At 42.0% G+C, this 26904-nt stretch overlaps 1 protein-coding gene across 1 annotated transcript in view; it reads right to left on the reverse strand.

Annotated features, from left to right (window-relative positions):
• LOC307259790 (low-density lipoprotein receptor class A domain-containing protein 4-like) overlaps positions 1 to 12619 on the reverse strand; it is a gene marked incomplete at its 5' end in the record, with an annotated part of 146500 nt that extends 133881 nt beyond the window's left edge. The window contains one exon of the mRNA XM_080039791.1: positions 12580 to 12619. Within this exon, the coding sequence (XP_079895917.1) occupies positions 12580 to 12619 (40 nt within the window). The remainder of the gene's footprint in view (positions 1 to 12579) is intronic.
• Between the last annotated feature and the right edge of the window lie 14285 nt (positions 12620 to 26904).

Consider the following 26904-nt stretch of genomic DNA (forward strand, 5'->3'; position numbering starts at 1 on the left):
TGTGTGTGTGTGTGTGTGTGTGTGTGTGTGTGTGTGTGTGTGTGCGTGCGTGTGTGTGCAGGATGTGAAAATACGTATGCCTCCAGGAGATGCAGTCACACTATATTATGGCAGCAAAGTTGCACTGTGTTTCCATGCTGTCTCTCTATGTTGTCTCGGGGCGCTCCTGCTGGCCTATCAGCACACACTGGACACTTCATGCGTGTCCGGCCCCACATGTGAGGCAAGGAACAGGGGGGGTCAGAAGGTCATATCGTTCTCATCTCCCCAGTCACTTAAACCAAGAGTAGGAAATACCATAGAAAAAAACGAATCATGCTGCATAATTTAAAGGCACAATATGTTATATTACACCGCTAGGGGATAATGTATAGTGCAGGGCCAAGGTATAATAGTGGTGGTCCATCATGATGGCACAAGGTAAACAATTCTGTACAAACAACAATACAATGCTATGAAGCTAATACTTCTTCATTGTCTCATTTGGCGTGGTAATAGAGTGATTTCCTCCCCAATATTATCCTATTATTAAATCCAATATATAGCAGTCTATTCACCGACATGAATATACATTTGTATTGTCCAAAATGGTTATGCAGTATTTCATTCTGTTTAATAAGTCCTATTAAAGGGTACATATTGTGAAAAATAACAGAACGTTAGTTATTGTAGAAGTGGTGGTGACGCATAGCTCAAAGAGACCATTAAGGTAATTAGGAGGCAATATGCGTCACAAATTGCACTGTTTAATTTTAAAGGTTCAGAGTGACATATAATTTGCTAGGATGTGAATGATGTCATCATTTCACATGTACATTGATAATAAATATCCTTGTATATCTGCTTGGAAACCATATGGTGGTGAAAAAGACACACCAGCATTTGCCTGAGCATCATCCTGTGTTTCAGTTTGTAATGTAACCCAGTCATGGTTTTCTCTGTGCATCCATGGTGCACTGCAAAGATGAACTTATCCTGTATCATATTTGACAAACTTTTGATGGAGCCAATTTGCCAACATGTAGATAAATAGAGGAGTGAGACAGTGAAATAGTTTGAAATAAATCCTTATGGAGTGAATCCAACACAAGGAGACGGACCTATTGGTAATTCAAATGTGTGTTAACTATGGTTTATAAAACGCAGACTTGACTCAGATGGCAGGACAATTAGCTGAAAGTCCTACTCATCTCTTTCACCTCTGCTCTCTGTCTGTCACTGTTTGTCTGTCTGTAGTGTTTACACTGGAAAAAATGCATTCGGCGGCAGCGTGCGCTCTTCTGTATGAATGCGTCTTTGAGGATGTACACAAAGCAATGTGGTGAGAAAACGTCGAATGTAAAGATAACTGTTTGTTTACAAGGAAGAGTCCCTTTTAAGTAGACCTATTGAGATTCAGTGTTTTGAAGTCTAGCAGCTGGGATTGTTTTCCAATGGTGTGGAACAATGCTTTGGTGTTCATTCATATCTGTTGATTCTGTTGTTGTCATGTTGTTGTTAAACCCCATTGATAACAGCATACCGTTAAAGTGATAGTGAATTTAGATGTTGCACTACTTTGATTTCAGAACTCAAATGTACATTTGATATTGCAGGACCTTTTGGGGAATTGAATAGATTTTCCGGGCGGTTAAACATAGTGGGTCCTTGGTCTTTGGTCAATGGAGCGTAATGTCAGGATGGCTTGAGCCCTATACTGAGGTAAAATGTTACACAAGCATAACCTTTCATTAAGTCTTTTTCCGCCCTTTTTCACTGGGGCCTATCCAACCCTCTCTCTCTCTCTCTCTCGTCCCCTCTCCGTGTCTCTGCTCCGAAATACATTCTAACGACATAATGTTCACTTTGACATCATGTCATGGTCATCATTTGTTTCAAAAAGGGATGTCAAGGATGTTGTGCAGGGCTCCTTCAAATGTTGCTCTGTATATGTCAAGGAGCTCTCTTCTCTCTTCTTCTTCTTCTTCTTTTGATGCCACAGATACAATCTAGTTCCTGGTCTGCTCTGTTCCTCTGAGAACATTTCTTCAAAAGCTTTATGTCTCAAGTAAAGTCAGTTGAATGAAAGCCGGACTCGTACACAAGCGTTTCACTATGCATTGCCCTGTGCAGTTGGTTGTGTATGTGACGAATAATACAACTAACTAACTAACTCAAATACTCCACACGCATTTGTCAGTCAATATTTCAAAATCACCCTCTTCATCATATTTTCTTGAATCAATTTATCATCCTTCTTATCATTCATCAGATGTAATTAGATAGGTATACGCCGAGGGTCATTGAGCGGGTGAGTTAAACCCACAGTCCTGCTGGGTTTATGAGCCTCACTCTGCACTTTATGAAGCCCTGAGCAAACACATAAAGAGGGCCTATGGATCTAGATCCCATTTAAAGACAAGATGGATTAGAACTTTATCTTGAGCAAAAATCACCTGACAGTCTAACCTAGCCCTGCCTCCCATTTCCCTGCGTTCACTTTTTTCTTCATAACACACATACTGTATATACCGGTGCATTACTCGGATGAGATTTGAAACTGTTGCCTGTGTGTGCTTTGCAGCTTAAGGTGGTTGGGGGAGCATTGGGGTTAATATTCACTGGTTAGCATCCACACTGTGAGAGAAAAAGCTCATAAATACAGTATGTCCTCAGGTTGCCTCCTCACTGTCAGATTTAACACTCTGCCCACGCAAAACACCCACACACGAATAAGGTACAGGCACACGCATACACACACACACACACATACACACACACACACACACACTTGCACGCTACACATACGAATAGACATGAAACACACAAATGCAAAAAACAAAGATATAACACACTATCACATACACACACACACGCCCACGCGCTACCTAGCCAACCTAGCGGAGGCTCTCAGCGGGCAGGCAGGCAAGCTGAGCCAAAATAACGTTTCCAAACTCAGTAACCTCAGCCATCATATCAACAACTGAATCAGAGCAGATAGGCACAGCCCGGCTGGCTGGCTGGCTGGCTGGCTGCTCAGAGAAAACAAATCAAGTCTGGTTAATATGAACACAACAGAGGGACTTAAAGAGGTGTCCTTGCAGCGGTAAAAGGAGACAGCGGTTTGGTGTGGAAACAGTTTAGAAAGGCTCGTAAATCAATTGCAGACACTGTTGTCCGTCACCATCCACTTTGTCCAATTGTCTCTCTGACGCATTATCTGTGTTACACAAACCGAGGGGGATGTCAAGTGAAATATGTAGCAGACAGAGGGGGGGGGGGGGGGGGGGGGCAATGAAACACGCTATCAAGTGGCATTATGGGATATTTAGAATCCAGTGAATTTGCAGCATAGGGACTGTGTTTCTCAGTCTGTCTGCTGCATCACCCTTCTCTCTCAGAATCTGTCTCATGTTTGCTAATAGTTTAATGGAAGTGCAATACTTAAAGGTGGAGTCAGAGATTCTGGAGAATGCTTTATGTGAAAATAACTTTCTTAAAATGAATGCATATCAAAGAATCCAGTGTCAATACACAGCCTAGGCTCTGTAAACGGGCTTGTTGCTGGGTGGGCCCCCTTTATTGGTTGCCTGCTAGCTATTTCTGTCTCTGATGTTTAGCAATCCAGACTAACTGCAGCTTCAAAAAATATATTTCAATACCTACTGTGGACTACACAAAAGGCCAAGGTCTTTAACAAAAATGTAAGGTATTATTCCATTGAACAAAACATTCTAAGCTTTACTGCTTAACGTGAGCTGGAACTGAACTACCTCCTATTACATGTTTGTATAAGGCTCAACAGTGACCGCCCCCCTTTTTTAGGGGCTCTAGTTCCACAAATACATTTCCCCATTCAAAACCTACATTGAAATTTTAAAATTCCTTATATCAAACGTTTTAATCCCTGGAACCAAGCCAACCAACCCACCCCAATACCCATGACAATAAAACATGTATTCTGAAAATTGATAAACTGAGAAAAAAGGCAAATTGTCAAGAGTGTGTAGGCCTACATCATTTTTCTGGGAGCAAAATAACTAAGTCCTTGGCAAATACCAAGCTTTTCCCAAATAATGAGCGTGAAGCACGCTTCTTTCAAAATGTACATGGACCTTCGTTCTACTTTTCCCCATTTATGATCTGTTGTTTCTTTGCTGAAATGATTACGACCGTTGACTCTACTTTTAGCAGCCGACAGCCAAGTGAGCAGTGGCGGTTGGCTCCGCAATCGGAAAGCTGAATTTCACGTCTTCGGTAAACATTTCCACGGTAACAGCGGGCTCCACCAATCAGAGACGCCGCTTGGACGCTATTATTCTCCCCGAGATCGCGATTAAACAAAGTTTTTCTTAAAACTAGGTCGATATCATGCAAACTTCTGTCATCTCCTTTGTAAGTCCGCCTTGTATGGTTATTATGACATTATGGCTTATAAAACAAATCCTCTATGGAGAAAATGAATGGGATTTTTACTTCCGGAACCACACTGTTGAGCCCTATTGTGGAACTGTGTCCAGCTGTCATGACACACATAGCAGCAGCAGTGAGTAAAATGAGTGAGGGGGCTGAGTGCAGCTGGGTGCAAGGCTGGCTGCTATCTAAGGAATCAGAGGAGTTTATAGAGTGGAGATTGAAGCATCATTGTGAAGGCTTTTTACACAATGACAGCCAACTGTATATACAGCTATTGAGTATACACTGAGCTGCAATACATACACACGCATACACACACACACACACACACACGCACACACACACACACACACGCACACAAACACTCATACCGGCAAGAAAATAATCACATATCCACATACATAAACATGCCATACATAACAGCCAACTCCATACAGCTATTGAGTATACACTGAGCTGCAATACATATACACACACACATACACACACACACACACACACACACACACACACACACACACACACACACACACACACACACACATTCACACTTGTAGACACAGATGCAATGAGACATTGTTACAGATGACCACACACACACACACACACACACACACACACACACACACACACACACACACACACACACACACACAACCAGATGATTTGCCTATTTAGGTCAGATGGGTGGATGTCTGACTGACTAGTAAATAAGCCGGATGGGAAGTAAATAAAGGAGACTTAATCAGACAGCAAGCAGCCATACACAGAGAGACAAGGTAAACACACACACACACACACAAACAAACACACATGCACAGTTAGCCACAAGAGCCACACACTTTAGCTTCACAGACCTGAATCAATAAACATTTGAATACTAAGACACACAGACTGGAGAAGAAATTAGGGGCCTTTGATGATTAACTCTGCCTGTCTTATTTACTGTGTTCCTGCTATAGACACTAACACACACACACACACACACACACACACACACACACACACACACACACACACACACACACACACACACACACACACACACACACACACTTTCTTAAACCTTGACATCATAATGAATAAATGTACATGCACATATGCACACATTCACAGACGTGTGCATGCAATTATCAATTCTTAAATCCTGTCATTACATTGGTTGAAAATAAATACATGCACGTTGGCGGCCCCTTTGGACAAAAGAGGTAGTATTTTTACGACGCCAGCTGTCGTGAAGCTGTTTTCGAGCTTGTGCCGGGCGTGCAAGATTCAAATGATCAGGAAGCAATAGGTTATAGTGTATGTCCGTGTGTTGAAAGTGTGAGGGCACCGGACTCTTTTCGGCTCCGTGAGAGTGGTTAGTGACACAGCATCAACTAATGCCAGTCAGTGCTACACACACCTGATTGCAATGAGTTGATGCAGTGTCACCTCTCACGGAGCTGAAAGATTAAGTGTCCTCACAGAAAGCGAATGAACGAGAGACGGCAGTTAGTATGGATCACGATGAGGTAATGTGTTTTATGTTGTTGTACATAATGACTATTTCAGATGAATAATGGTCATCTGATGATGCTGGTGAGGCAAAGTAAACTTTGTTTTAGTAGGCTACCGCTCATTAATTTAGGAGTAAACACTGCAGTCTAGGTTCGCTCCCGTGAAATTGTGTATGCGTTGCTTGGCAACGCCCTCCCGCCCGCCTATCACGCTCCCTTTTAGCTTTTCTTCATTGCATTTTCTTTTTTTTCTCTGATGGTTCAGCCCCGTTATCAGTCATTATGACGACAAACAACTGTCTCAAACAAGGCTCCCCCTCCCCTTCCCTCACCTGGAGCCATAGGCTTCTCAAATCGTGTTGCTGCGCCACACTGAAATCTGAGACCAATATGGATATGTGACCATAGAGCATGCACGCGTGAACCGAAAATCGGACAGGGTGTGCGACCAGACCAAATGCAGAAATAAAAACTATATAAAAACTTATTTCTTTGCACTGATGGTCTCGTTTGCTGTTAAAGGTCATTTATGATTATGAGAGGAAACATGGAGGCTGTTTAAAAGATATTTAAATGTTACTCTGAGCTGCTTTAACTAGACGCTGATATTTCAGCTCCACGACAACTAACACAGAGGTTATAGCATAGCATTCATGAGGCAGGTAAAGATATACTATCTATGGTGTTGCGTCCAGCAATAAAAAGGCAATGTCTGTAGACACATGATCATTATGTATATATTTTAGGGATATAAGGCCTAAGCCTGTGCTTGATATGCATGTATTCATAGGAACAATAGTGCATGTTCAGAACGTCGATATCACTGCATCATCTGCCCACACATTCATTACAATGAGACCCGCACCAGCGTAAAAATAGACACCACATGTGAATAGTTGCCACGCCGAAAAGCAAGCTGTGGCAAGCTAACATGCCCTAACCAGAGAACCAGAACACAGAGATGAATATGGAATTAACTGATACAGTGAGAACACTGTAACTGAATGTCACATTTTGTAAATCATTTTTTTTTCTCACTACATAGTAGATATGTATGATATGGAGTTTCTTTTACTTTGAATGACAGATACTGATGTAAAGTAATGTTTGTTTACTTTTTACTCAGACGTTTCTGTTATTAATAAGCATCATCACGATTGGCTGGGGACTATCCTTTCAGAAATAAGCCGTGCTTTTATCTGATTTTAGTTAAACGGATGCAAACTCCGCCTCCATCGTACACCTTTTATAAGTCAATCTTCAAAAAATGGATCTTACGTCTCAGGCTTGTTAAGCAAAAGGTATTTATTTATATATAATTTCAATCAGTGCATAGATAAGTAAAGGAGGCATGGACAGGCGGAAATCAAGAGAGGTCGAATTCGAACCCAGGGGGCAGGATCGCCACGTCTAATAACCCTATAAGCTGTCAGTCACTTTATGGATGGGCCAGGGCTCCACATTAGTACCGCTCAATATGGATCGACTGTGGCTAGCTAGACCACACTGTGCAAGACAGAGCAGAGGAGGGAGGAGGAGGAGGAGGAGGAGGAGAGGGGGATGACAGACAGAGTGAGATGAATAAAGATGAACAGAAAAAGCTGACCACACCGGGGGAGAGAGGCAGAGAGAGAGAGAAAATGTATCAAACACAGAAAGGGGGGAAAACAGGGGGGCATGAGAAAGAGGGAAGTAATAGGCCTACTCTGCCATTGAGAGAGACCAAAGTATTGTCTCTCTGTCTATCAACTGCCTCAAGGGAAAGTGTTGGTGGAATGTAGGCGAAGAGAAGATGCCACTAGTAAGATTCAGAGCAGACAAACCCTCCTGAGTTTAAAACTATTGTATCATTGCTTGGCATGCTGTGAAGACATAGCTTCTATAATTAGACTTTTATGAAAAAAAAAATAGCTGGGCACTCAGTCATGTTACAGTCTGCCATTGACATATAGATAAGGAATTTGTATTTCATATGTTAATGGGAGACCACACATTACTTGCTTTGTGAGACATTACGATCAGGCAGATTACCGGCAAAAACAGTGCCACTTTAGTCTACAAAAGTTCAAAAGCTAGTTGACTGTACATACTGTATAGCAAGCTGAATGAATGATAATATCATGCCACAAGGTTGGCCCATCCCACACCTGACACCAAGAACGCATTAAAAAAGAACTGTGAAAAACAAACAGAGAGAGAGGAGGAGGAAAGAAAGTGTAGTGTTGTTTTGGTAACAGAGAGTAGTATACAGGGGATTGACTGGAGGAATATATTAAGGAAGGAGGGACGAGGCAATTATGGTTAGGTGCAAAGAGGTGGAGAGAACAAGAGAAAAACAGTAGTGGAGGGGAGAAGAAATTGTTCAGGGGAAAAAGTATTATGGGAGCAACATTTTTTTTTTCCTAGCGTTGGTAACACGGCCTTGCCAAAGCTGAACCCTTTCTACCTCCCTCGCATCATCTGACACACGATACCTCTAATAACAAGCTCACCGTGGAAATCAATAGATTAAAATGCACTGACAGACAGATGAGTGGAAGGCCTGATGTGTGTGTGTTTGTGTGTGTCTGTGTGTGTGCGTGTGCGTGTGTGTGTGTGTGTGTGTGTGTGTGTGTTTTACCCGACATACACAGACCTTAAGTTAACCTTGCAGCTATCGACCGGCGGTTGTCTACCTGTCTGAATGTGGGCACGTTTGTTTACTACCGCTCGATGGCTCCATCCCCCACTTCAACTTCACTTCCCTGCAGGTCCTCAGCAGACACTGACCTATAGCACCCCCCACCCCCACCCCTCAGACACATAGACACACACACGATGCTGATGAATTATGTAATACATATGCCGACAGAACAGTGAGGAGGCTCCATTTGGCAGTAGTTAACCACACTAATAGGATGCATAAAACATCTTCACAGATACGCCAGTGTGTGTGTGTGTGTGTGCGTGTGTGTGTGTGTGTGTGTGTGTGTGTGTGTGTGTGTGTGTGTGTTTGTGAAGATATGAAGTACATTAATCAAATCACACACACACACACACACACACACACACACACACACACACACACACACACACACACACACACACACACACACACATTGCATGTCAGCCACACAACGCTCAACAGTAAGTTTAATGAACTCCTAGGAAACAACAAAGAGTAGCCAGTTAAATTAGATGTCAATCCGCCAGTGGCTCAGTCAGTCACTGAGCTGTTTCTATAAGCTCTACATAGTGAGATGTCTGTCTTGGAGATCCCATCTCTTGGGATGGCTTCTGTCAAACAATCGCTGCTCTCTGTATGTATACGTGATGATGGAGCAAGCTTCAGCTAAAGCCTCAAGTCAAATTGCTTTGACAAATCAGTAGTGAGTGGAGGAGGCACATTCCTGTATGTGTGCCCTGGTTAACATCGGAAATTGAAACATCGCGGCAAGTGCTCAGCAATCAAAGAGAAACATGTCAGAATGTGAAATTCAACACATGGTCTTGAACATTTGGAAATGGGAGGCGACATGAAAGAATGCTGCTGATACTGGCTGTATCAGTCAACTCCGGCTTCATTCTGGAGCAAGCCACATCACAAAGGGTAACACTGTTGCTGCTGGCTGTATTTCTTCAGACTGAAGCTAACCAAGGACCCACAGACAGCAGCAAGACAATGGAAATCATTAAAACACAGTTGCGTGGGTCAGAATCACCCGACGTTAGTGTTCTATGGGTTAAGCTCCGCCCACCTTCTAAGTGCTCAGATGTCTAATCATTATGACTGAAAATGCCCTTGTGGGCCTTGAAGAGACCTGCCATGAAGAAATAGTCTTTTTCCACAGCATTTGTTTAGACTCATCATAGTCGTGAACACATACAGATGCTTCTAATAACACTAACACGTCCTACCTATCATTCAGGTGTCTCTATGCACACCTGTAATGTCCAGCTTTGGCATGTCAAAATGTCTGGGAAACAAAAACATGTATAGTGTGTCATGAGGGAAATCTGTGTCACAAAGAGAGGGTGGGTGTGTGCGTGCGTGCGTGTCTGTGTGTAAACTGTGTGACTCACTACTCCAGTTTTTCATTCTTCCATTACTTATTCATTGGAATCCATTGGCTGTGATCATTTTGCTAACACTGGTTGAACTGAGAGATTTAATTAAAAAGTAGAGTATCATTCTTACTCTGCATATCTGGGATAAGTGCTAATTAACAACGGCTTTGTACTTCATTTCAGTTCCTCTGTTTTTCTGTGGATGTAGCCTCTAAATGTTTCATTTAAGCGCCATGATTTGTTTTAAATATTTCATCTGATGATCTGTATTAGGCCAGTCTGCATGTCACACGACTCTTAACCAGAGCATCACCCACTGCTGCTGGCTATCTGCGTATGGGTTGTGGTTCAGCTAAAACAAGCTACTCTGGGCCTAACTCTGTATGCCTACATGTGACTTATGGCCCTTTTCCATTACATGGTACCGACACTACTTTACTCTATAAGCCATATTTGGTTTTCCACAATGTAAAAGTACCTGGTACCGCGTACTAACCGGTGATTGGTCAGAGATCATCCCTATCCTGCTCAACAAACGGCCAAGCAGTCGCAATGTTCGAACTTGATGTGTCTCCAGTTTTCTGCTCCACTTTTACAAATTAGAGTCTACCGGAAACTCTCCTAAGAGATGGCAGTGCACATAAACATGCTAGTTAACAATTCATGTTGAAAAAATAAATAGAACAATGAGACAGGCTGCTTTGACACGGCACGCGTCTCTGAGTGGTAAAGGGATTACCGTTGCTTTACCCAATAACAAAATGTGCAAATAATCTCCCTGATGAAGGCTGAGTAGAAACCAAAAACGCAAAGGCGCTAATGCAAGCTGCTAACCCACAAGCTGGTACTATGTTATGGAAGAGCACCATTAAACTACAATAATCATAGCGAGATACAGTGTGTGTGTTATAAAAGGAAAGTGTTAAGCTCAAGTTTAAAGAAGCTAACACTGTGGGCAGTGCAGTGCCTGGTATTTTCACAGCTGAATGCTTTTGTCCGTGCTGAGCTGTGGACTTTTCACCTTGAACAGAATGGCATGTCTCATTATCCCATGTCCCTTCACACACAAACAGTAGATGTTCACATTTAAATGATTGTATATACTGTAGAAGTATATAATGTATAGAGGTGATGTAGCTGATACGCAAATTCGAAAAAGGTTGTTTGATTACATAAATGTAGTTGCAGCGTGCGTGTTTGACATTCTTGACATCTGGAGAGAAACAAGCTGTGACTGCAATGCATTCTGGGATACTGAGGCTATGCTATATGTCTCTTTGAGTGGGTCCTGCCTGCTAGCACTTTAGCTTGATACTATTCACACCTCCACTCACATGATATAATAAATGTCTGTTTGATGAACATCTCGCTGACCTTCCTGTGTATTTGCAGCTGTTTGGGTGGGAGAAGTCACAGCTTTATCATTCTTAATGCTTTGTCAAGTTTGGTGACCTTGTGTAATTCCAGCACACAATAGCTCCACTCAACTCCTCTACTCCAACCTGAGCGGGGTGCTAATCAGCAGGAGATTATGAAAACACCTGGGGGGAGTGTGAGCCGGAGATAGCGACTACTGTTCACTATCAAAGCCAGCTGTTGGTCATTCCCACTTGTCCTCTGCTAATGAGCTAGCTGCTAAAGGCCTGTCTGAGAATGACGGGATGAGATCAGTTCCATGTATGAATGGTAACGTGGGAAAGGAAAACAGGTCTCCCTTGTAAAAGAGTCTTCGGTCTCAATGGGATATACCTGTATAAATAAAGGTAAAAAAAATAAAAAATAAAAAAAATAACCTAGGTACCTAGGCAAACAGAAAAAAGACACAGACCACTCCTTGTCTTTTGAAGCATCTAACTTATACAAAGTGTTGTTTTTTGTCATGTCATAGAAGAAAAAAAGTGGAAATAATACAATGATTGATGGCTAGATTCCATTTAGCACCTTTGGTTGAGGGGTCATTGTATTGTACATGCTGGCTCGCTGCCACTTGAAAATAACTGAGCCCCCATTAAGGTCTTAAGTAACACCTGTGCTTTTTCTTCTATGACAAGTCAACGTTTCCGTCGTGAAAAAGTCAGACTTCACACCGTTGCTCGCTCCTCACGGAATATACACTACAGCATTCTGGGATTGTTAACATAAAGTATTTTGTTTTCCATTCAAGGAACTTTTGAGGGCACTATTCGGATATTCAAAATGGCTACAGGTTAATATAGTGCAGTACTCACTAGAAAGGGAGTGATGGCATCAACATTGATTGGCCCCAGCTAAGTGCAGATGGTGATATTTTGTGTAGGCCTACCTTTGTGTCTCTGCTTGATTCAATTAATTGTTTGACTAATTTGAATAAGGAGAATATCACTAGATGAGCAGTGTGTGGCCATGAAGACTAGATGTTAATGAAGATGAAGACATAACTTAGACGGTTTATGAATGTATCATAGCAACAACACTGCTTCACTTCTTAGGCTAAACACCAAAACAATTGTTAAAGGTTGAGTCAGCGATTCTGGAGAACATTTGATGTTGTGAATATCTCTTCAACAACAAGTGTTCTCCAGAATCACTGACTCCACCTTTAATGTGTTCAAAACCAGAGGAATCAACACGCACACACACACACACACACACACCCTACCTTTAAAGGCATTTGTGGCCGGTAAGTCAGTTTCCTGCATACTGCTCCTTCCCACGCTCTGCCAGCTGATGCGATGGATGCCTGTAGACCAAACTCAACCGGTCCGAGCCGCGGCCGCAGGGGGGAGGGAGGGAGGCCGAGAGGAAGGGGCGTCGCCTGCCAGGCTCACCGCCATCTTTCTTCATCAACAGTCCATGCGTGGTCCTTCCAGCTCTCTCAGCCCACAGCTGACTCCTTAACTAGTCTGTGTGATGGTTTTAACTGTCCTTTGACAGTACTGCCACTATAGAATAAACATGATTTGGGGAATATAAGAGGAAGAGTTGCACATAAGATTGTTTGGGACGTTGCTTTGTACGTGTGTGTGTGTGTGTGTGTGTGTGTGTGTGGGTGTAAACTCTATCCCCCCAGCGGCAGGCCTCCGCTCATTGCCAGTATACTCTGAACTCTCTCAATATTTCAAACGTGCCCGGCTGCAAGGTGAGCGTCTCGGCCTATTTTCTGCCTGCAAGCTAAGGATCTATATATCTCTCAGTTTATCTGTCTGCCTCAAGTCTCCTCCACTGTCAGGGTTGTCTCTTAAACGTAGGTCTAATCAACATGCTTGTCTTCTCCGTTTATCCGAGTTATTTATTTTTTTTGCTGGCTTGTTGACTGGCTCTCTCTTCTCCTGTTTTTCTGTCCCAAGGCTGTCGTCCTGAGCTCAGCAGGAGGCACTGATGCACTCCCACACTGGCACCACAGCTAGAAAGAGAAGGAAAGGAGAGAAAAAAAGACCCAGAAATAAAATCATGAGATGCCCAAAACAACAAGTTAAATAGATACGACCGATCAAAACATAGACAGGGCTGAGCGCTGGCCTGCAGTGACCGAGTGAGAAGAGTTCACCAAAAGCACACAACCCACATCCGCCCACCCACCCAACACACACATAGCTGGGTATGGAAGTTCAATACTTGTATGGCACCGACAGCAATGCCTCCATATCACGACTATCCAAAAATGTTCTTGTCCTTCGATACCAAATTTCAGTACCTAAGGGGTTAATCACATCAACGCCAATGAGCTAATTAGCATGCAGCACGTGCAGACATCTAAAAGTGCTGGTGAATGGCTGTGTCGAGGGGCATCCAGGAAAAATACAGTAGGTTACAACATGAGTTACTCAGTATGCAAACATGTTTTTTGTTTGAGCTGCAGTGGCTCAGGAGATTGGGCGTTAGTGGTAATGGGAAGGCGAGCTTATACTTTTATATAGCTATTGTGAGTTTTTTTGTTGAGTTTTTTTATAACCATGATGTCATGTTGTTAAAAGGGATTTCATAAAAATGCTATCGTAAAAATATCGTTCAGGAACCAGTTTTAAAATCATCAGTATTTCTATCTAATATATAAATATATTATGAATATATTTAGCTGATTTTCAGCCCTACACACACACACACACACACACACACACACACCCGGGGACAGGGTGCAGTGTGTGTCTGTGTGTCTGGATAGCAGGTGGGTGCAATGGTTGGCTGGCATGCCCTCCCCCCCTCCTTATAGCTGCTCTCATCCACTAGGTTCTTAACATGAAAGGGAAAGTTTTTGTGAAAGCCAAGCACCGCCTGTGTGACCCTATTTCAGAGGAGAGGGGAGAGAGATGGAGCCACATGCCAGTGTGCCCACTTTGAAGTCTGCCTGATAAACAGGGCTGGAGGAGGCTACGGCAAAGGGGAACAACAAAACTTTATTTACATTTCAAAAAGTGCCAAGTGCCGCTTTTTGTTTTTGACTGTCTGGGAAAAAAGGAATAAAATCTAAGAAGGAGTAGGGAGAAGGAGGGGGGCATGAGGGGATCGGATAGGGAGAACAAACTGAGAAAACAACAACTGCTCCGTTTGTTGTGGCTTAGAACATACAAGTTATAATAAGGGTGGAGGAGAGATACTTCACATGGGCTACGAAGGGTGGGAGAAATGGGAAATCACAGAGGAGGAAAGTCGGTGGATTAAACAAGGGAGACGACCAAAAGCAACAGAAAAAGAGCAGGGAAAAGATAAAAATATATGAATGTAAGAAAAGAAAAAGATATGGGGGGGAGGCGGGGAGAGACAGGACTTTATAATATAAAGCAAAGATATGCTGGTTTAAAAAAAGTTCAAGATGAGAGAGGTTTACCGAGGATAAGGAAGGGAGGAATCTGTCGGTGTGAGCCAAGCAGACAGACAGTAAACAAACACACGCCCTGTCTGAGATATGGAAGGGCTTCAACAGATCTCAGTTATCTCAGCCCCGCTCGCCTGTCCCTTATCCAGTCTTATCACACTGAGGATACACACACGGCGGCTTGTGCCCCTGACAAATGGAAAAGGAAAGGTGAGAACTGGGCCAGCCGCCACAGAGAGCCTTAATTCATTATGTGCCTGGGCAGTGACTCAGCAGTTTGTATGCTAGTGACTACGCCAACGGACGGAACTGAGAGGAACGTTGTACTCATTGATTACAGCATTAGAGCAGAGTTATCACTAAGTAATTATGTGTTTGATATTGAGAGCAGCAGTCTGTGGATCTGTGCAGCAATAGGTTGTGTGTGTGTGTGTGTGTGTGTGTTTTTATGTACTTGTGTGGACCAACCCTTGGTGGAGGACCCACACTGTGAGGACATTTATCTTTGTGAAGACGTTGTGGCCAATCCTTTGTCTCAAAATGCTGGAAGGAGCTCCTTTAGTTTCAATGAATGATCTGTGTGTGTGTGTGTGTGTGTGTGTGTGTGTGTGTGTGTGTGTGTGTGTGTGTGTGTGTGTGTGTGTGTGTGTGTGTGTGTGTGTGTGTGTGTGTGTGTGTGTGTGTGTGTGTATGTGTGTGTGTGTGTGTGTGTGTGTGTGTGTGTGTGTGTGTGTGTGTGTGTGTGTGTGTGTGTGTGTGTGTGTGTGTGTGTGTGTGTGTGTGTGTGTGTGTGTGTGTGTGTGTGAGAGAGAGAGAGAGAGAGAGTCTGGTAAACTTCAGTTTATACTGGTTAAGTTCATGGAGTTCACAGGCTGCAAGTTGATGCAGCAGTGCCGGTGCTATCAGAGTTGACTAACTTTAGAGAGACTTTGAAAACTAAGAAATCATGAAACATATTTCACACACACAATAACAACACAGGTGTGCCTCTCATTACATGTCATGAATAGATCATATAAAAACTATTGTTGATATTATAAAGCAGTCCTGCTGCAAACTTACTGCAAACAAACAAATACATTAAAATAATATATAAATGGTTCGACCAAATCCTTGACTTTACAAAAACTTCTATCACAGCATCACATATTATCCACACCCATCCCTACACATCATCCTGTCTACGTATATTCTCTGTACTTTATGAGCAGTGCACAGTGTGTGAATAAGCAGTGAAATAAGCAGGCTATTTGGAAAAGTTTCACCTGACAATGCTCTGGATCTCCCATTAAGGACCCCTGCCGGCACCAGGACCCCAATATAGAAAACAACTAGCAAAATCATTTGACCCCAAAAACACAATATTTACCCACATAATAACGAGTCCATGCTATTCTGATAAACGAACAAACCAGCTGCATCACACGTGGAGAAAAAAACTGGCAGAAGTAAATGAATGATTTATTACTGAAGCGGAAACAGGTCAAAAGTCACAGTCTATTTACCATATTGAATCTAATGGCAGAGCAATTCCTCACGTATTCTTTTCAGAGTTGGAGCACCGGCACAGCAAGAGGGGAAACAAATTAAAGTAGGATTTTACAACTTGTGCATATTCCATGAGTTGATAAGGACATTATTGTATAGTGCGTATTAAATCCCGCTCAGACTGTACCACTCTATGGTGGAGGAATTACAATATCTAATGCTCTATTCTGGAGTCAGGACTTTATATAAGATTCCATTATATTATAAATGTTATGTTATTCATGTCATTATATTTCAAATAAAACTACTGCACTCAATGGCTTATCAGGATTGTTCCTGTAACAAATAACCTATTTCACAATATATGTTTCTGCTGACAACCTGTAGAAGTCAGTCCAGTCTGACACTGCTGTCTGTCTCTCTGGGTCGTCTGAGGATAAGCTACTACTACTATCCGTACTGTTGCTGTGTGTCTGTTTGTTTGTTTGTCTGTCTGTCTGTGTGCTGGTTCATCTGAGGACAGCTGGTCATCTGGACAGGCTGTGGAACACGCTGTTTGCTGTTTCACTGAGGGATTTGGGCCACCAGGTGGATGTTTGTCTGCGTTCTGGTCATTTAAGGACACATCCTGGTCTCCTATCTATCTATCTATCTATCTATCTATCTATCTATCTATCTATCTATCTATCTATCTATCTATCTATCTATCTATCTATCTATCTATCTATCTATCTATCTATCTATCTATCTATCTATATATCTAGCAAAGTCTGAGTGATAACTGTTAAAACCACAGCTAGTCCAGAAACATTTATAATTGAGACAGAAAAGGGAAAGAATGAAAGCCTTCACTGTTCATTCATAACCTTTCAGTTTCTCATCAAGAGAATACAATGTAGAAACAGACAAAAAGATGCTTGATTTGTTTCAGCACTGTATTGGTGTGGGCATGTTGACAGCTCAGACATAAGAGTCCATACAGTTCCCTGTGGTCATTCTGCTGCACTGACAACCAGCACTACTGCAGACAGGCCTTGTCTCCAAGCCTACACATTTAAAATCATATACAGTATATTAATGAGCTTTTTGACAAGGCCTTGAGGATGTTAGCGCAACCAACTGCTAATTAGCTATAAACACAAAGCTTAGACTGATAATGGTGTTATACTGTGTAACACACTGGTACTTTATCTCCATACTGTAGATGTTTTATGCTTTACATCATATGCTTTATATCAAGCTCCATGTTCTCAATGTTTAAATGTTAGTTTGTCTGGTTGTGTTTGTGTCTGGTTGTGTTTTTGTTCTGTTGCACTCTGTATGTTTCAGAAAGCAATGATGCACTGTACCCAAGACAAATTTCCCCACGAGGACAATACAGTTGAGCCTTGACCTTGAACTTTTCTGGAAGAGTTGTTCACACAAAACCAACAATTTGAACTATACAGTGAAAGTCACTGAAGTTTAAAAATAATGTATTTAGTCAATTCATTTATCATGTGAAAATAACACAAATACAAACTATAAAACTTATAAGCAATAAAATAAAATAAAAGTGAAGAAAATATTGAATATAAAAGTCCATTTTACAGCCATTATATTTAATTATATTTATGGAAAAAAACTCAACCAACCATAGAGAGCAGTACATTAGCTGTCTCTGCCTTAAATGCACTCCAATAATATATATATTACACTGCAAGGTTGCCGCTGTAGCTGGTATATGAATACAAGAACACTCAATCCTTCATAATAAAAATGATTAACTCTGTTCAAGTGTGATCTCTGACATCCCTGGAGTGGGTAAAGTCTGGATCATTTCCATCACATCATTCTTCGTATTATGGTATATTTTTCTATGTGTAGTAATCTGTCTGTAACATATGGGGATAACTCAGCCACTGTAACAGCCAGCTCTGAGTCCTCTGCTGGGTCACACAGGGACATTTGCTTATCAGTGAGACAGCAGTCAGACAGACAAACATGGATTGGGGGAACAGACTTTTTAAAAACCAAAGGGAGGCCAGCTGCATCTGTTCCACTGAAAGTTTAAAAGCACGCTAAGAATGTGATCGCATAACCAGCCATGGACCGGGGCTAGTGAGGTGATTCAGAGTTGGTGAGCAGGCACAGGTATTGAAAATAAAATAAAAAGTCACATAAAATATGTAACTGTCCTGGATTGTTAATATTGTTGGTCCAACTCTTATCTAACAGCTAGAGGATATATGATTGGTGTCACTGCTGGACAATAACAAATACATAGTGGATGTCTTGGCAAATGAGGGCAACTGTGAAACACAGTGTGCTAGGAAAAAAGTATGTGTGTGTGTGTGTGTGTGTGTGTGTATGTGTGTGTGTGTGTGTGTGTGTGTGTGTGTGTGTGTGTGTGTGTGTGTGTGCCCTATTATAAGCATGATTATAACCCCTACTGGTGGTACTTATACACCACATTTAGGGGTGTATAAGTATAAATATAACTTTGCATTGGTTCTTTCTTTGAACATACTGTTATTTAGGTACATTCTACTTGACTATGCTTAACTGCCCAAGGTCTGGCTTCTAGATTCAAAACTTGCCTGGTCTGAATTCAACAGAGCTTTTTCTATTTTTTCGTCTCATTCCAAAGATTCCTCTTCCTTTATGCTGGTTCACTTACTGAGCTGACATGCGCTCATAATATCACTTGCAAATATGATCCTCCACCTTTTTATAAAAGCAAATAAAAACACCCTTTTTTGGAGGAATTTTAAAATACATACTTTGCTAAGGGGTAAAAAAATAGCAGAGATGTGAAACTTTACACAGAAATGGCAAAGGAAAACTAAAGAAAGGTAGGCTGAAGGCGTCATTCGGCACATCCTTGTCTGATCTGGCTCTGTGTCACGCTGACTGCCAACCGAGTCTGACAATTCTGACAGGCCTAATCTGGCTATGCATCAACTAGTGTCAAGGGGCCGGACACACAGAGAGACAGACAGACACACACCCCACTGGGAGAGTGGCAAAGACCCAGACAGACAGGTAAGTTGATGTCAGTAACATGGCGGTACAAAACAGCTGCGATGAAGGACACAGGCCACTTCAGATCTGACAGGTGGTCGCTCTGATCGAGATGTTTAACTTGTTTAACAGTCACCACTAAGAAGAACAAAGAAGAAAGGCTACAAGGAGCAGAGGCACAGTCAATACCAATAGCAGTAAATAAACGGTTATGCAGTGAGCATGAACGTGTGGGTGTTGTGTAGGGATGCAACAGTACTGTTAGCCCACGGTTCAATAAGAACCTCGGTTCTTGGGTCACGGTTTTGGTTCAGTTTCGTTACACATTTTGTGCATGAGGAGAAAGAAAATGTATATTTATTTTATTCTTTTTTATTTTGCTTATAAGCTTAAAAGAACAACAAATCTGACTTTGTTGTTGTTTACTAATGCCTACCAGACACTGGAGGACTCTGAAAAGACTTTAAAAAGACTGGCGTCAGACACCCTCTCACATCGAAAGACAATCAACTCACACCTGAAGACAATTAGTCATAAGTCTCTGAGTTTTCAGTCACAGACTACATTTTGCCAAGACAGGGGGTCTCATATTGCAAGACAACAACTAGATTCCATTGAGATTATGATTATTTCCAATCCTGCTACCGGGGATTGAAAGGGATTTCAGTCAAATTAAAAGGTATTTTCTAGCAGGTGAAATGTAATGGGTGGACTTTGATCTTAACCACCTAAATATAAACAAGTATATGCCCTTATCACGTAAAAAAGTAATAAAAAAGTGCCTCACAGGCAAGCACAAGCCGCACCTAATGCTGCTACTCCTGTATCATGTTTGGTGCTGGTTGTTGACTATTTTAAACGTCATTTAACTTCACTATATGCATGAGCCAACCCTAAAGACTCACGATCATATAAAAACAGTTGGATTTTGTCGTGACGTCAAGATGGGGAAAAGACTGAAATCGTCTCGGATGTCCACTTAAAGCCACTACGAGTAAATTTGTCCGTTGGCGGCCCCTTTAGACAAAAGCGGTAGTATTTTTACGACGCCAGCTGTCGTGAAGCTGTTTTCAAATGATCAGGAAGCAATATAGTGCATGTCCGTGTGTTGAAAGTGTGAGGGCACGGACTCTTTTCGACTCTGTGAGAGTGGTTAGACTCTGCATCAACTAATGCCAGTCAGTGCTACACACACCTGATTGCAATGAGTTGATGCAGGTTCACTAACAATACCAATACGAATATGTGACCATAGAGCATGCATGTGCCAACCGAAAATCAGACCAAATGCAGTAATAAAAACTATATAAAAACGTCTTTCTTTGCACTGATGGTGTTGTTTGCTGAGGAAACATGGGGCTGTTTAAAATATATTTAAATGTTACTCGTAGCTGCTTTAACACCAAACGACTGAGATAATAGGCACACGCCAGCCACATCTCGAGCAATACCCTACACTAGCGATTTCATTTCGTAACATGTCCATGGTTAGTACTGGAGGGGAGGTGTGCCCACATGCTGCGTTCATGTGCTCCTCTAGAATTCCGACACAGCCGATTCAGATAGAAGTACAAAGCATGGAAACCTAGGCTACAGTTTATTTTTTTTCTTTCTGTTGTTGCAAAACCAAAAAAGACCACAATTTTCAAGCGAGAATAGAACCGCGGATGGCGTATTGTACGGTTCATATTAAGTATTGTGGCATCCCTAGCGATGTGTGGTATGTGCGACGGTAGATGTGCTGAAACGCTATACACCCTAATCTGACAATCCACAGTGAAGACAGGGGCTCCACACAAAGACCATAAAGACAGCACAAAAGCCATCCGCCAGAATTTAGCCCACACTCCCACAAAGAGACAGCCGATCAAAGGCCTTTTTTCCCTTAAGGGATCTCCAAGGATTTGCTTTAAAATGTCTCCTGATGTGCTGTTTAGTAGCTGGGCTTGATTGGCTGGCAGTGCTGCGCATCAAACCCAGACAATAGACGGGGAAAAGACTGGACGGATTAGGCAAGAAATCAGAGCAAAGATTGTCCGCAGGCATTTCACTGTGCTCGTATACACAGGATGTCATTTAATTGAGTGAAACAATAGATTGTAAAGTGGACGGAGGCTACCTTGGCTACCATCAGAGCTTGCCCACCAACACAGGCCTGCTTCTGGTGATACTATTTACTACTGTATTTCCTCCACTAGACACATGAGGATTTGTATAGAGGTCTGCTGTATTATTTGAAGTAGGTCCAATTGCAAAGGAGAAGATAAGCCAGCTATGTTTCTGCGAATTGATGGACCACATTACCCTCCCAAAGTAGGGTCTGGTGCTGTCAATGACATCTTTGCTACAAAAAGAAAGAGAAGGTATTGCCTAAAGGTTACAGCGGATATATACAACCATTTCCTTAGAAGCAGTGAGAGAGCACTTCACGTAAGGTAAACTGAACTTTCGTTTTCACACTAGAAATAGGTTAGCTTGAAGTGTGGTCAAGGTAGAGTTAAAAAAAAGGATGCAGATGTGCTAGTAAACATAGTTTGAAACGCCACTCAAAGCATTCTATTCTGACCCATTTTCCATCTCAACCAATGCAGCTGTCTACAATGGCGTTGTGTTTGTAGGTTTAACATCAATAGTGGTGATAGTTGCCTTAATCGGTTAACTCCAAGGTCTTCTGGGGACATTGTGGCTTGACAGATCCATCATAGACACTGAAGAGGAGCCTGACTGCTTTCCCCATGCGGCCTGTGTAGACGAGGTGTTAGGTGTGTTGTCTCTCATTTCTTTGCTATTAAGATACACGGAGCAGATGGCTCGGTAAACATGAACATGCTGTGTGCGATCTACGTCATCTTACTTGATATTATCTATCCGCACTGACATTTCAAACATTTTCAAACAGTTAAGCATGTGAAGCCAAGGGGATTAAAATGCATTTCTGTGGTTGAAGGCTTTTTAAAATCGGTTCTGCTCACATTTCTTCCATAACTCATAATTTACTTAGTTATGGTACAGTCTCTGACAATCCAAAAAAAAGATGTTAAATTGCACCAGGAAGCTAATATTATGTCATAAACTTTTGAACTTTCTTGGACTTATTTTGAAGCAATTGAGAAGAGAAGACGACATGGAGTGTTACTGAGGTTTGTGCTTTCTGTGTGTAAGACCGAACAATTTTTTTTTCAAACAATGTCTTTCCATACTCTAGTAATGTTTTCTGTAGGGAGAGTGGCCTAAGTTGTGCAACTTTTCACTCAAAGTGATTTTAAAGTGAGGCCTTGTCAGAAAAGTCTCCAACACAAATATGTAGATATATTTCAGGGTGTTGTGCATCCCTGGCAATAAAAACTTTGGATCTGGAATAAACTGTTGAAGAAATATAGCTTTCGGAAAAAAAGTTGTCTTGTTGCACAACTTGCCCCCGGTGTGGTGTAAGTTGTGCGGTTGGAGAGAATACCATGGGGTAAATTGTGCCATTGCTATATATCTCATAAACTGTAATGCAAGACAAATCCATTAGACAATCACTTATTTAAGGTGTATTTAAAGTAAATAGTTGACAAAGATTGAAGGACAATTTTCTTAAACAAGGCCTAGCAGATCTAATGGTTTTACCTGCAAAGCTCACAATGACAGAGTCACCATCATCATCTTTCTGGCCATCTGAACTCTCATCAGTGGTGTCGTTAAGTGGAATTGAGATGTCACTCTCTTCTGAGCTACTGTAGACAATCACTTTCTTTTGGTGACCAGCGTATACAGCCATGCCACTGGCACAACTCTCAGAAATGTACTTTGCACTAGTTGCTCCGTGCTTGTGGAACCAACTGCCACCTGACAAATGTGATTCCCTCTACATTTCTGCCTTTAAATCAAGGCTCAAAACCCATATGTACACCCTGGTGTTTCCTCCCCATTAACTATCTTACCTCTGCACTACTATCTGTGTTTATGTGGATGTATGGGCTTTATGTCTTTTATTTTGGTTATTGTTATTTTACCTTCATTGTTTACCTACTGAATGCACTATGTACAGCACTTAGGACAGTGCAAACTGTCATAAATGTGCTTTTATAAATACATTTTACATACTTACTTACTTATAACTCACCTAGGCCTTCTGGCACAAATCACCCCAATCCCAGAAATTTGGATAATAAGCATGATGCAGCAATTTAGGGCTGACATCGTGCTAACTGTATAGACACAAAATGTAGCATACTAAAGCACTAAAACATGTGTCAAATGTTTTCAAACTTGTCTATGAGTGTTCAGACACAATAATCAAAAAACCTTGATCATGGAAATTTTACTTTGAAAGGCAAAACACAGTGTTTTTTTTAGCTTAAATGTGCTTATATCTTATTCCTTGTGTCTCCCTTCTTTACAGGATGAGTCAAATGGATGGCTCTTCTTAAATATGTGGTCACATTTCCAATTTCTTCCACGGTTTTCTAGAAACAAGGGGTGGCAACACTTCCAAAATGCACAACTTAGGCCACTCTCCCCTACTTTATTTTCCTTTTATAAAAAATAAAAAATAAACTTTTTGGTTCAGTCTTGGATCAAATGAATAAAAACACGGGTGCGTTTTAAAAGGTCTCTCTGAAAAGAACAGACAGGTTGTTCTACAACAATGGCCGAAAGATACACAAGAATACAGAAAGGCACACACATCCAGACAAATGCCATCGCACGCCATTCAAAGAATTATGTAAAAGCGAAAATATGCATTTGAAAACAGAGACAAACATACACATAAAAAAGAATAACACAAAGGAGCCCTGCATGCGCAAAAGCAGGAGCCAGAGGCAGCAGAGACATTAAAGGCTGCAGTCACGCAGCAAAAATACATCTCGTTCTCTCTGACTGAGGGAAATAAAATGAAAAAGTACCAAGAAAATCAGACAGCACAGCAGCACGGCCAAACACAGCGACCGGACTCCCCGGAGAGAGCTCTGAGTGACTGTCTGGAAGGAAATGAATTCCTCAGACCAAACACACACACACACACACAGATATGTCTGCGAGACATGCACACTCTTACAGATATTAACATACACACAGAAACAAACACACACACACACACACACACAAACACTGCAGTCAAACCCACATTGGATACAAAAAAGTTACATTGATGCACAGTCACCCATGCTGAAAGCCTTCACATTCTCACACTCTTATAAAAAATGAAGTGTAGTCAAGTGTTTGAATGATGATGCAGTTTAAGGGTGGCTAGACCTGCTACCACACACACATTACATTACATTTACATTTTATTTAGCTGACGCTTTTATCCAAAGCGACTTCCATTAAGTGCAATCAACCATGAAGGTACAAACTCATAACAACAGGAAACACGTAAGTACTATAGCTTCAAATAAACTAAACAACAAAGTGCACGTAAGTGCTACATGGAGATGTAACCAGTGCATTTATTTCATATTATTTATATTTGAGTCTAAGTGCAGTCTGAAGAGATGTGAAGTGTTTTAAGGTTTCAGCAGAAGATGTGTAAACTATCAGCTGATCTGATGTTAATGGGGAGCTCGTTCCACCATTTTGGAGCCAGGACAGCAAACAGTCGTGATTTAGTCGAGTGACTAGGTGACCCTCGGAGTGAGGGAGCAGCCAGCAGATGCAGAGCGTAGTGGACGAGCTGGGTTGTAAGGTTTGATCATGTCCTGGATGTAGGCTGGGCCTGATCTGTTCGCTGCATGATACGCAAGTAACAGTACCTTGAAGCGAATGCAGGCAGTTACTGGTAGCCAGTGAAGGGAGCGGAGGAGTGGTGTAGTAGTCGAGAACTTTGGTAAGTTGAAGACTGCTGCATTCTGAATGAGCTGCAGTGGACGGATAGCACATGCAGGTAGACCAGCCAGGAGGGAGTTGCAGTAGTCTAGGCGTGAGATGACAAGTGCCTGGACTAGAATCTGCACCGCCTTCTGGCTTAGAAGGGGACGGATCCTTCTGATGTTGTACAGTGTGTATCTACATGATCGGGTTGTTGCAGCAATGTTAGCAGTGAAGGAGAGTTGGTTATCATTATATTGATACCAGACTGGTAGGAATCAAGAAGGTTGTGCTTATGAAGAAAGGAAGAGAGTTGATTAAAAATAGCAGGCTCAAGTGTATTGGAAAGAAATGGAAGAAGAGAGACAGGAGTTACTCTTGCCTTTTTAAGCGAGTTGGGGAAACAGCCAGTTGCCAAAGAGGTGTTAATGAGACGGGTGATGTAAGGAAGAAGGTCAGGAGTGATAGACTGAAGAAGGTGACATTGGACGGGATCGAGGGGGCAGGTGGTTGGTCGGGCAGGGGTTATCAGGGTGAGAACTTGATTAGGAGATAAGGGGCTGAAAGAGAATAGAGTTGGGGATGAAGGTGGAGTAGATGAAAAGATAGTTTCAGAAGGTGGGTTGGAGAATGAAGAGCTTATGTCGTCTATCTTTTTTCGGAAGAAGCTGACAAAGTGGCTCGGTAGAAGGGAGGAAGGAGGAGTGGGACTGGGAGGGTTAAGGAGAGAAGATTGAGAAGAGTTGTTGGGGGTTGGAAATGGAGCATTGAATTTTGGTCTGATAGAAAGAGCTTTTGGCTGCAGAGATAGAGGCAGTGAAGGAGGAGAGAATAGTCTGGTAGGTAAGCAGGTCATCAGAGTGTTTTGATTTCCGCTATTTCCTTTCAGCTGCCCGTTTAGTGGTTCTCTCAGCACGCACTGAGTCAGACAACCACAGGGCTGGAGAGGACTGACGTACCTTCTGTGAGGTAAGAGGACAGAGACAGTCAAGTGAGGAGGATAGAGAAGAGAGGAGAGTATATGTGGCAGAGTTAGGATGCATGACACACACACACACACACACGCACGCATGCACGCACGCGTACACACACACACACAACATGTTGCACAACATGTGGGTGCAATTCTAGAATTGTCTTTGTGAGTACCTGCTAAAATGTCCTCACAAAGATAACTGTCCTCACAGCATGGGTCGTCCGCCAAGGGCTGGTCCACAAAAAGTCCATAAAGATAAAGACAACACACACACACACACACACACACACACACACACACACACACACACACACACACACACACACAAACAAACTAAAACAGACACTTATCAATGGCTCTTCTAAATATTAAGATATGATTGACAGGTTCATGCTAACACACAAATACCTCCAGAAAAGGTTCACAGCCTCTTTCTTTCAACAGTAGCCCACCCTATCTCATTGTGTACGGCCTTGAGTGTTCATCATTAGATTATGTCCATTTAAGAGTGACAGGAAGGAGGGAAAAGGCCAATAACTGTCACAATCAGTGAAGCTCACAAGCAGGCCAAAAGCAACCTTCCTGTAATGTGCTTTATTCAAACATTTTCCTCTTAGATGAGGATAAATGTGATTCGATCCACATGATAAGTTGGTCTCTGTCCTTCTGTGAGCTAAAAAGTAACTAGGTAAGAAACTGTAGACGAGCACCTACGACAAAATGTCCCACATTGTACATATCTCAGTGACAATCCAATACAAATATATTTTAAATGAACCTCTTTATATTTTGTAAAATGTGCTTATTGTGGGAAATAATTGGTACCAGCCTGCATTAAGAATGGGAATTTCACTAAATGAATGAAAATGAAATGAAGAATGGAAATGAAGAAACACGTAGTCTGGCTTTCT

This window comes from Ammodytes marinus, assembly GCF_949987685.1.
Source record: "Ammodytes marinus genome assembly, chromosome: 13".
Taxonomy (NCBI): Eukaryota; Metazoa; Chordata; class Actinopteri; order Uranoscopiformes; family Ammodytidae; genus Ammodytes; species Ammodytes marinus.